This window comes from Alosa alosa, chromosome 24 (assembly GCF_017589495.1).
Source record: "Alosa alosa isolate M-15738 ecotype Scorff River chromosome 24, AALO_Geno_1.1, whole genome shotgun sequence".
Lineage (NCBI taxonomy): Eukaryota > Metazoa > Chordata > Actinopteri > Clupeiformes > Clupeidae > Alosa > Alosa alosa.
Genome location: NC_063212.1, coordinates 20,421,263 through 20,433,762, shown reverse-complemented (window position 1 = coordinate 20,433,762; position 12,500 = coordinate 20,421,263). Strand labels below are relative to the sequence as shown.

At 42.3% G+C, this 12,500-nt stretch overlaps 1 protein-coding gene across 1 annotated transcript in view; it reads right to left on the bottom strand.

The window, feature by feature from the left end:
- Positions 1-12,500, bottom strand: part of LOC125289304 (phospholipid-transporting ATPase ABCA1) — a 160,116-nt gene that overhangs the window by 22,777 nt on the left and 124,839 nt on the right. Inside the window, exons 29-31 of the mRNA XM_048236058.1 lie at positions 11,354-11,481; positions 3,373-3,471; positions 456-648 (exon numbers count right to left, since the gene is read on the bottom strand). Of these exons, the coding sequence (XP_048092015.1) occupies positions 456-648; positions 3,373-3,471; positions 11,354-11,481 (420 nt within the window). The remainder of the gene's footprint in view (positions 1-455; positions 649-3,372; positions 3,472-11,353; positions 11,482-12,500) is intronic.

Sequence of the window (12,500 nt, the reverse complement as noted above, 5' to 3'; positions counted from 1 at the left end):
GCTAAAAGGGTTTTTATGTTTCAGATACGTTGATCATCATGCGTTTTGTTAAGTTACTAATCCTATAACATTGCCATAGTGTGGTGTGTGTGTGTGTGTGTGTGTGTGCTTGCTCTAACAGGCTTTTAGGAGGATTGCCATTTTTCAGGATTAAGGCTCTGGAGCAAAATCTCTATTGGAGTTGCCAGATCAATGCGGCAAGAAATGCTACAATTCAAACGTTGACCTCTCCGGGCATACATGTGCACTTGGAAAATAGGTTGTCATACTCCGGCGTTAGGACATTTAGTAAGAGAGTGATTTGACCTTGGGTTGCAAGATGAGCACAAGTACAGTACAAGCATAAATGCCCCGACTTAAACCCTGGTTTTACCATACAGTATAAACAAAAGCAAGGGGGTCAGTAAAAAGAACAAAACAAAAAAAAAAGTTTTGGTTGCCAGGTTACCACATACCTGGGGAGGGGGCAGTCCTCCAGCCCCAAGGGGACAGTCAGGCAGCATGAAGGTCCGCTGGGGGGTGCTGCACTCGCAGTCGGGGGAGGGGTTGGCGAATGACCAGTTCCCGTTGGCGAAGATGTCACTCACAGCAGAGTCCACGGGAGGAGTGTACCAGTCTGTTGCTTTCTGAGGTTCACACGGCAGATGCCTAGAGAAGAGGAGGGGGACGTTGTTTTAAAACATCAGACACCAGGTATGTTGTTTTAAGACATCAAATAAACTGGAGATTTCTAGACAAAAAGAGCACATTGTTTTTTTAGACATCAGACACACAGGAGATCTCTAGAGGGGAAGAGCAACTTCAGACAGGAACCTTTTGGACACACCAAGGCTAAGAGCTAAGAGAGTTGGCCCCACAAGGCTTCCATTTTAACATTCCATATGTTATCTTAATGAAGAGGAGGTAGATTGGGAACCAAATAGAACGTTCAAGCATTGTTTTTGTTTTTATTGTTGAAAGGGTCAATACTCTGCCTACACCATCATTCTTTACACAAAACAGTACAGCTGCCGGTAATTCCTTTCTGGGTGTCCTTTATGTAAGCTACAGTATATGTTAATATACTAGTTGGCATGCAACACTTCACTTGGCTCAATTTCACACTGTATTAGCTTCACATACTGAAGAGCTGGAGAGAGACATGGATATAGTGTTTTTAAAACACCATAAAATGCCAAATGTTTTGTATTGGCAGTTTACTGTTTTAAAAGATGCATTTATTATTGAGGGGTGTTTCTTGCCTATAAATGTTGCCTCTATAATTTTCATTATTTTAAGGCATTATGAACCACTCCAGACGAATATTGAATAATTAACTTTGTTAATGTTGCACTTTCATATGAATGTATTGAAGAAATATAAAGGTTGAAGCCATGGTAGACTAAAAGACCAAATAAACTAATGAATGAATGAATGAATGAAAGAAAATACTGTAATGTACTGCAATTATTTTAATTACATCATTGTTAAACCATATATAATCACCTTGAATTACAGTTTCAATGTGTTAATTAGCTATTCCACTTCAGATGTGTAGAATAAGCATCATTTAATGACCTTGATTAGAGCTATAATCAGATAAGTAAGGTTATCATAGAGGACACTGAACTAAAGAAAGGGAACCATTCATTATTGCTGGTAAAGTAGGGCCATGTTAATAATCATAATTTATAAAACTCTGCTTTCCATACTTAGTGACTATACATTCATTGCTTTCATTTCCCACATAAGTATATCATGGTATAACCATAGACTGTATATATAGAGTGGAAAATGAAAGCAATGTATGTACTTCTATACAGTATATACAGCATATCGGTATAACATATTAGTTTAAATGCACTGTGCATGCATGTCTTAATGTATACATCACGATTGAGCCTCATTGATCTAAACATAACTATAACACTATTCTTGAAAAAATATATTTAAGGATCATTTCATCCTTAAATGCATTACTATTTTGTTTATTCATTTATACTGTAACTATCTCTGATTTGCTTCCATGCTGCAAATGTAAACTATTCTGAAAAAAAGACATACAAGAATAAAATAAAATAAAAAATATGAGTAATAAGATTAATGTGCTCATCCAGTCAGCCAACATGAAAACACAAACAAAACAGAAACAAACAAAAAAATTGGCATGGGGTGATGAGTCACGCCGACGGCACATTTCTCTTCAGACGGGTTGCATCAGGAGAAAACAACAGCTTGATGAAGCATATTGGGACCAATGAGGCTTGACTGTGTTGCAGTGGCTACTAACGGAGAGCCTTTTGAAGCAGCCCTACCTGGAGGCCTACTGTACAGCCCAGAGGATACCAGGACCCTGACCGAGCTCTGCTACAGAGAGGCTTTTAAGGATCAGTGTCATTTCATGGATACAACTACCTCCCACACACACCGCAGAGAGAAAGAGAGAGAGAAAGAGAGAGAGAGAGAGACTTTTTTACTTCTAAGTTTTCTTTATTATCTGTCAAGAAGGAAACCGACAAGAAGTAAAAACAACCCGTGTGTGTTTATGTGTGTGTGTGTGTGTGTGTGAGAGAGAGAGAAACGGATGATTAGAGGACAAAAGACCACTAAGACGATATCCCAATCTGTTTGACCTGGAGGTGTGGGGTGTCTGACATATCTGTTCTGCATTCTAGTAGTTTTTCCCTTGCTGTTTGTCTTCCACTCCTGTCCTGAATGGCAGCGACAAAATTGCATTTCTGTGACATTTACTTTTGAAAATGAAAACGGCTATGGCCCAGACCCTCTGAATATCTTTTTTCTTTTCAATAGAAAATAAAAAAATCACTCTAGAAACACTTTCATTCAGTCCTAAAAACTAAAGAATAAAACCAAAGATCCTTGCATGTTGTATTCGGAAAGCATTAACCATCTTTGCAAGGTCATGAAGACTGTCAAGGTTCCCCTGAGCTGCACTCGAAACAGATTCACATATCTAAAAAACTAGTTTCCTCATCCCTCATTCAGAAGACTGTGAGATGGTTTGTTAATTATAATAAATCAAACAGCCATTAATCTTGTGTAAAACAACATGTGTTTTTTTTCTAAATCAGTTTGATGGTAATTCAAGGTTCCCTCCTTCTCTGTAGTTTCAGTGGGAAGATGATGGCTACTGATGTGATATAACTGACACCGGACTAGCATTGGAGTCGAACCAGGATAGTCAAAACAGAAGAATTGTCAAAGCAAGAAAAAAAAATATTGTAGTCTAAAAACCTAATCCAATCTAATAATGCAATGTAATGTAATATAATATAATGTAATCAAATGTAAGAAAGGACAAAAGTGGCGAAAAGAAAAATAAATCCTGTTGTCCTGCAACTTGTGAAAGTGACCATGGTGGTGTATACTCACGGTATTGGGTTGCCTGCCATGCAGCGTGTCCCGAAGCCGGGGTCATTCAGCAAGGACTTGGCTACCTGCGAGACCTCTGTGACGTTGGGCTCATCCACACTGTAATGAAATCAAGTCAAGTCAGTGGCGGCCCGATCCCTCATCCATTACACAAGAGCTCTAATCACCGACATAATCCGAGGCTAGCGGCTTATCTTTTTAATTATGGGGGCCACAATCTTGGAACAAAAGAACAAAAAAAACAAATGTTGGCAGGAGGAAGGAAGGGAGGGAGTGGTCTCGACAGATTGGGCAAATATTAAAAAGAGGCCGGGGGAGCTTTTCGAGGAGCTAAGACACAAACTGTCAATGTGAGTTTGGGGGCCGTGGCAAAAGTAATTACCCCCAGGCACCTCGCCCAGTCCACTGAGTGAGTGAGTAAACAGAGGAGGAGGAGGGGGAGAAGGAGGAGTGGGGGGGGGTGGAAGAGGAAGGGGATGAGGAGGAGGAGAAGGAGAAGGAGAAGGAGAAGAATGATGCTAACTTTAAACTGCCTGAAAGAAAGCTTTTGGTTTGGATTTGGAGCAGATGTAGAAGGCAGGGAGGAGAGGAGCAGAGGAGACCGTATGCTACTAAAGGCCAGTGGAAGTGGCTGAGAATGTAGTTAAGGATCGTTTAGAGAGACACAGACAGTCAGAGTCAGAGACACAGAGTTTCAATTAGAGAGAGTCGGTTTGAATTGGGCTGGACAGCACAATGCTATTGGACACCCAATCTACCTTTACTAATTGCAGTTGGGCAAATTAGCAAAAGCAAACAAAGGTACTATAGCTGATGCAAGCAACAAGCAACTTTTCTTTCACACATTCCAATAATTGGTACAAATCATTGACTGTACTGTATATAAAAGGTGTTTAATCAATTTTATTCCATGTGAGTACTTGCCTTAATACCATGGAAATGATATACGGAAGGCTATTGCTTCACATGTGGTTTCAACAAATCCGGCTTTATGCGCCTTGGGGTGTCATTTACAGTATGTGTGTGCCCTTCAATGACCTTTCTACACCATTAGTGTTCCATGATATCTCACTAAAGTGTTAAACATTCTCATAGAGCAAGGCCCGTGGTTGAATAAACCATGAAAGATCCATATATAGAAATTATTTTCTCTTGTGTCAAAGAGGGAGAGAGAGAGACACAGTTGCAACCGCAAACTCTTAAAGGAGAATTCCGGTGTGATATTGACCTAAAGTGTGTTGAAACATGATACCGAGTGTGAACGTATGTCTCATAGCTCACCTTGGCTTGTCCCCTGTACTCAGAAATCTGCCGCTAGTTAGCCAATGCTACCAACAGGGTTTTGTTGTGGTGCCTCGGGCATCGGCCTAGCCATGCAAATAAATCACTGTTATACACCATTTACGAGGCTTAAAGTAGCTCCATACTTCATTGGTAGACTTCCGAGGGCATTGACATTTAAAACGAGACATGGAGAAAAGCACTGGTAGTTTATTTACAAGACGATTTATGCAGACAGTACCTTAAGGAATTTTACCGTTCAACGCCATCTTGAATTTAGTCACGATAAGTCGAGCAACCAGTACGAATGAACAGGTATGATAAGGGATCAGATTCCAAAAATAATTCAGTGGAAATGCATGGATTCCAGTTGCTGCTACTGGAAGCAACTGAATCCATGCTTTTCCACGGAATTAGTCAAAATCACTTTAGGTCAAAATCACACCGGAATTATCCTTTAAGTCTGCAACAGCCTGGCGAGGTCACTGAGGTCGCTGTATTAACAAACAGCTTTTGCTGTCTGTGTGTGGGAGATGAATTTACAGAGAAAGCTGCTTGATTTCAGCGTGGTTATCTGGATGAAGTAGAGTTAAAGCATTTTGCTCCATCTTTGGAGAACCATGTGTCTAGATGGGGTAGTGAAGTGGAGGGAAGAAGGGGCCGAGTAAGGTCAAGGCTCAGCATTGGGATTAGCACAACACTCACAGTGGACCCTCGCTCTGAAGGCCCTCTAATGAAGGTCAAGCTGTAATTTCGCCCCATCTATTGATGGCCACTCAAGTGCCTGACTGTAAAACAGGCTTATGTGGGGCCATCTGTAGCACCATTAACAGCGGTTGCAGAGCCCTGATCATTACACCAGTGGGAGAAGAGGAAAAGGAGGAGTTTGGTGCCATGTTGTTTCTGAGGGGCATGAAAAGCCTCACAGAGGAGGGAAGATATTAAAATGATGATCCTCAAATGCACTGGAAACTGGTCTACCTGTCCCCTATGGTCTAGTGTCCACTTGAAGTCTCATGACACACACACACACACACACACACACACACACACACACACACACACACACACACACACACACACACAAACATGGAACATACGCACGGCACATACACACGCAGGCACGTACTTGTACGCGCGCGCGCTCACACACACACACACGGCTATTTTTTATCCCTTGAGGTCACATACACACACACACACACACACACACACACACACACACACACACACACACACACACACACGCACACGCACACGCACAAACCTATTTTTTATCCCTTGATGTCAAAATCAATACACCTCTTTAGGGGGTAATGGCACATTTGGGACAGAAGCTTTTTTATAACGCAGTTTTTATACTAATAGTGCTCAGGGCATTTTGGCCTCTGTACTCTGAATCTGTAGGCGATGCTCCTGAGTGTCCGTCCACACACACACACACACGCATGCACGCACGCACGCACGCACGCACGCACGCACGCACGCACGCAAGGTGAGGCAGCTAAATAGCATCGGACTCCAGGGACCACGTACGTCAGGTCAAACCAGTGCATGGAAGGCAGGTTTGAGCCAAGTCTCATTTGAAGGAATGGAGGGAATTTTCATCCTATTCAGGCAGTTTCACAAAGATGCCTCTTAGGGGCAGGGAAGGGGCACTGAGGGGCGCTCTGCAGTGCCATTTAAAAGGATACCAGAAGCGAGCATCTAAAAGAGGGATCATTGCGTTCTAGGGAAACACTTCATTTGGAGAGTGCATAAAGAGACAGCTACAGATGCTTTGTTGGAAGTTCAGTCTTTCGTTTTTTGAGAAGTATAATTTTTGAGATTTTTTTTTTTTATTGTATAGCACAGCGTAGAGATGGACAGGAAGTGGGTGGGGGAGAGAGATGGGGTGGGAACAGGAAATGACCTGGGTTGGACTCCATGAACCTGCGGTCACCGTGGGCACTTGGGCCCAGGGATGTAGTGGAGGCTAAACGCAAGTAAACGCAGTTTATCCACCTCTGAGATTTCAGAAATCGACATTATCCACCTCTTATTAGAGTTTATCCACCTCTGAAAAGAGTTTATTCCCCAATTGCAACTTTTAACATTAAAAAATCACACTGTAGTATTCACATTCACAACATGTACACTCATCAACACTCTAGGAACCATTTAATACCACTGGTATTGTTATAAACATTAGACAATAACCTCCACCATCATCAAACATGTTCTGAATGCCTTTTCTAAAAATCTGATGCTGCAATGCACAGTCCACCTTTCCGTGATCACAGAATTCATAGTTTACCCACCTCTTATTTTACCACTACACCTCTGCTTGGGCCTGAATGTGGTACAGTCACTGCGGCCAATTGTGCCACAGCACACAAGTTCAGTCATTGTGATTGTTCACTGAACTCCATCTTAACCAAACCAAACCCCAACCTTAACATTAACACACACATTGGAGTCAACAAAGTTTCTGGTGCAAATGAGAAAATAATAAAAAAATAATGCTTGATATTTAGGGCATAAAAAATGGCTGCCGTGGCGGAATAAGATGGATTTGTGATTTTCTGACCTTTCCTTGTGCTGGAGGTGTGGCTGAGGTATCTGTCAAAGTATCTTATGACAACGAAACAATCCTATTTAATATGGCTTCCCTGTCAGGTCACACAGCACTGGAGCCTGGGCGATTTGAAGAGACAGCGTCCTTGGCAGGCTGCATTAAATCTCTCAGGTGAAGAGCTCTCTCTCTCTCTCTCTCTAATGCTCTCTCTCATACACACTCGCTCACTCTGTCTCTCTCCCTTTCTTTTCTTTTCTTTCCTTCTCTCTCTCTCTCTCTCTCTCTGTGTGTGAGCGTGGGTGTGTGTGTGCGTGCGAGCGTGTGTGCGTGTGTGTGCATGGATAGGTGTGTGTGTGTGTGTGTGTGTGTGTGTGTGTGTGTGTGTGAGTGTGAGCTCATGCATTCCCTTCAGATATACTGAACTGTACCTGATGAAAGTAGAACCTTAGCTGCTTTCTAGGCTGAATAGCAATGAGTGGCTAAATTGATCATATCAGGGATCGACTCCACGGGGGAAAGGACAGAAGAGCTTGCTTGACTGACTTCAATTTCACTTCCGACTGAAAATCCCTCAGCATAGCTTTCGGTTATACGTTACACTGCCGAGCGCTTTGTTCATTATAATTATAACAAAAACATTAATTATCTATGTATTCCAGAACGCTAATGGTCTGGTCTTACAGGCACCCTTTAGTATAAGATAAGTGCAGTATATCTGCATGAGAAAGCATTGACACATCAATACATTGCAATTACAGTACACTATTATACATACACAATGTACAGTGAATGTACACATCGTGCTGTGATGTAAAAAAGTGACTCAGCTTTGTGTAACCTGCCTGTTGGTGTGGTACCAAGGAATTGCACGTCACTTTCTCATTAGGGTAATTTATCATTTCTTTGGTACGCATTCACCCGTGAGTCTGCACTCTCTGCACGGTCTGAAGCGATTCTAAAAGAATGCATATGCTGGAATTAATTAACAGAAAACACTTTAATGAAGCCCAATTGATCCCCGACCACCACAGACAATACCCAAGGAGGAGAATGACAGAGAAAGGAAGAACATCCCTTCAGAACTGAGAGATAATAGGCTGCACAGCACATTGTGAAGATACCCTTGAGATGATACAGCAAAAAAAAAAATGGCCGCCTTTCTTATATTTGGAGGTCAGAGCATATCTCTGGCTTTGCGTTCTTAATGCATTCTCCTTTGCTGTACTGGACCATCAAGAGGCTATCAATCCCGTGTGATGAATTTTCATTTTCTTCTGGCCTTGGAATATCTGTGATTTCCATAGCAACATGCTTTGGCCAGATAGTCTATTTAAAATGTCCAACGGGATCGATCCATTACAATACAATGATCTCTTTTGGATAGATAGAGTGGCTGGGCTAGAATATGAATCAGTGTAAGCAATAGGGGGGGTGAGAGAAAGAGAGAGAGAGAGAGATAGTATGAAAGAGAGAGAAAGAGAGAGAGAGCGAGAGAGAGATAGTATGAAAGAGAGAGAAAGAGAGAGAGCGAGAGAGAGAGATAGTATGAGAGTAAAGGAGAGAGAGAGAAGAAAAGGGAGGGAGGGAGGGAGGGAGGGAGGAAAGAGAACAAGAAAGAGACAGAGTTAGAACGAAAGGAGAGAGAGATAGAGAGAGAGAGAGAGAGAGAGAGAAAAGAGAGAGACAAAATATGCAGAGAGCTCAATAAATGGCTTTGTGGTTGACAGTGCCTCCAGTCCCTACTCTAGCACAAGCCTGACAAACAGGCTACACAGTAAACACACCACGATCGACAGCTCCCGATGATACACCAGATATACCACGAGGCAGACATGAAAAATGACACCTAATTGCTCTCTGGAAATAATTGAAGATTTACAAACACATTTCAATTACGAGACAAGATGAGATAAAGACAGACAAAAAAATAAATATATATATATATTAACGTGAAATGAATATGACAACTTGTACTGTCAGACCAATCCCTGTTGCGGCGTGGGCAACACAGAGTACATGTACATTGCCGTGTTTCCCCTGACACTCTGAAACCATCTCGCTCAGAGCCTGTCTGATTAATTATGTCTGTGGCATCTGAGGAGCTGTAGGAGCGATATCCCAAGTGAAATGTTGACGTGTGTTCTCTGAAACAGATATCTGTGTTGTAGGAAGAGTTATAGCGGATGATGGTGTCATGTGGGTTTTATGAAAAGCTGCGCAGGTCGGTGCGATGCGGGTGGCCAGACAGGAGGCATTAGAATGGCTTTGGAGTGGTGGTGGCTGTGACTGAGACACACATGCGCACGCACACACACACACGCAGGCACGCACACGCACACAAACACACACACGCAGGCACGCACACGCACACACACACACACCGCGGGCCATGAGCTGTGGCTCCTCCAGGATTATTATCTGGTTTAATTCAATGTATCATTATTGTGTGGGTCAGTACTGTCAGTCAGTCAGTCAGTCATGGTTCATCTTGGTGTGTGCAATGGTGCATTTCTACATGTGTACTGTATGTACATGTTTATGTTCTTCAGTGGTACTGTGTTAGTAGTAGAGGAAACGAGAGGGAGAAGGAAAGAGAGAGAGAGAGAGAGAAAGAGAGAGATTAACACTCCTCTTTGTTCACTTTACGCCACTTGGTAACGAAACCTCTCTGCCTTAGTGTGTACCACCTGCTTAGTGTGTACCACCTGCCTACTAGAGCAAAACTCTTTAAAAGACTACCTCGGGATGTGTAGCATTGGGGTTACATGGTGTTGCTGAGCGTATTGTGAGTTGCTGATCATATAGAGTGACCGGTCAGCCATGGACCCATGAGATAAGAGCTTTAATTCGTGCTAAAGTGCTAAAACTCTTAATCGTCCTGTTGTTGCATGATTCTGGCAGTGCAGGCAGTAATAAAAACAATAACTGGCCACATGTTAGCGAGAATATAGTCCAGCGTTTTGGATATGAGCACTGATTAGGATTACGTGTAGATTTCAGAGCGACCACACAAGTCAGTGGTGTCCACTAACATAACAATGTCATGCTGTCGCCAAGACTGAAAGCCAAATGACCCATTTCTCGGAGGATTACACATTATTGACACCGATCATAAATTATAACTGCAAACAATCTGAAGTAATGAGCACACAGTCATAGATTGTGTTTCCTAAAAATCTCATCTAGTCTGATGTAGTCCATATGTTCAATTCCATATCGATTGAGTTTGTGTTTGCTCTTGTAATGGTATAGGACACAATAAACAATCAAGAAGATAGTCAACTGCTATTGCCCAGTATGCTCAAACTTATGACTCTTTAGTGTTTAGACCTATAGTTATATGTACACAAAGAGACCACATTTTTCCTCTTCTTTTGCAATGGGTGCGATTTCCAATTGCAATATTACATTTTTTTTTTTTTTTTTTTTAAGTTTGTTACTCCAGGTTGCTAAAGGACATATTTAAAGAAAAAGTTCTTGGAGTGTGACATTTTTATTTTGACCTATATGTACATTAAATATTCTTGGAAGATATAAATTCAATATGCAATTATTTGCTAAGCATGATATATACATGATGATATTTGTTAAGCATGATATATGATATATTGGGGCAGCTGTGGCCTACTGGTTAGGGCTTCGGGCTTGTAACTGAAGGGTTTCTGGTTCGATCCCCGACCAGTAGGAAAAATGTGGGCGGGGGAAGTGGTTGAACACCGCCCTCCCATGCCCACATCCGCGGCTAAAGTGCCCTTGAGCAAGGCACCTAACCCCCTCACTGCCCCCCGAGCGCCGCTGTAGCAGGCAGCTCACTGCTCCGGGTTAGTGTGTGCTCCACCTCACTGTGTGTTCACTGTTATCTGTGTGTGTTTCACTAATTCACGGATTGGGATAAATGCAGAGACCAAATTTCCCTCACAGGATCAAAAGATTATATACACTTATACTTATACTTATACTACAGTATGTGTAGTTGATACTGATAATGGCTTGGGTCAACATGTCTATACTTTTTTTTACTATACATACAAACTCTGATAATCTGGAATAATCTGGAATAAATAATCTGGAATCAATATGTGAAGTCAATGGGAAAATAAGGAATTGTGAAAGCCTTCCAAAAAAAAAACCTGTCTTTGTTACCTGATGAAGGTGTTCTGCTTGGCACCGTACATCCAAGGCTGGAGCTCCAGTTTGGGGTATTCACGGAACGGGGGGACGATCAGGGAGAAGATGAGAGCGAGGCACACGAACAGGGCTGGCATGACAATCTGTCACACAACAAAGAGAGAGCCAACGCGTTAGGAAAAATTGAACCCCACCACACTCCTCCACTGAAGGATGTCATGTAGTCCACTTCTGTCCACTATAGCCGGCCCTATAGGCCACTTCAAAAGACTAAAAGCAAGAAAGGACCAGAGCACACAAACAGCTTTTTAAGACTTCAGGTGCAAACAACTGAGGTTTCGCCACACAGCGTCTTCCTCAGAGTCAAAAGACTCTACTCCAGTCCACACCCTCCATTCCTCACACACCTGCCATCTCCACTCACCTGAATACTAGTTACCTTCACCATTCAGTAAAGGGACGAGGGTACAGTAATGGGGTCTGTCCAACTGTGAATCACCTGAACACTACTAGTTTCATCCACTCTGTTTGGACTGTCCAAGTAAACCCTGTTAAGCTTAATCCTTGGTGGATGTTGTAACGCTTGTCTATTCAGTCTGACGTCAAGAGCCCAACAGCTTTTTCGTCCAAAAACATTTAGCAGCGCAGCCAGGTGGTTTTCACAGCTTGTAAACCTTGTCACCATCACCTTCATTTTAGTGAGGGTGAAACAAAAATGGCTTAACTCTAACAGAGTAATTAGTGTGGCTGTGCACCTGGTTGATATAATCGAAGGTAATGTCCAGGCCTCCATGAAAAATGTAATTTTGTTGGTTGAGGGAGCAAGTGAGTAGTAGAATGACAATTTTCTTATCGGCTGCTCTGAATAGCGGAAAAAAAATTGTTTCTTTTCCTGTCTATGGGAAATAACGAGCGGGTCTGGGACCAGTTGGACCCGGAAAAAGTATTATCGCACATTTTTACATCAAGACTTAACAAATGAATTGTGTCTACTCCCTTTTTCCTCAGCGGTTCTTTACTTTCGTGTTGTTTGTTGCCCCTGCTCTATCTCACCAACTAATGTCAATTCAGCGCACTATGAAGTTCAAGCAGCCACCAAGGTTATACACTACCACCTGCAAACAAAAAAGCTTTTAAAGCACAATTGTGCAGCTATTGGTGT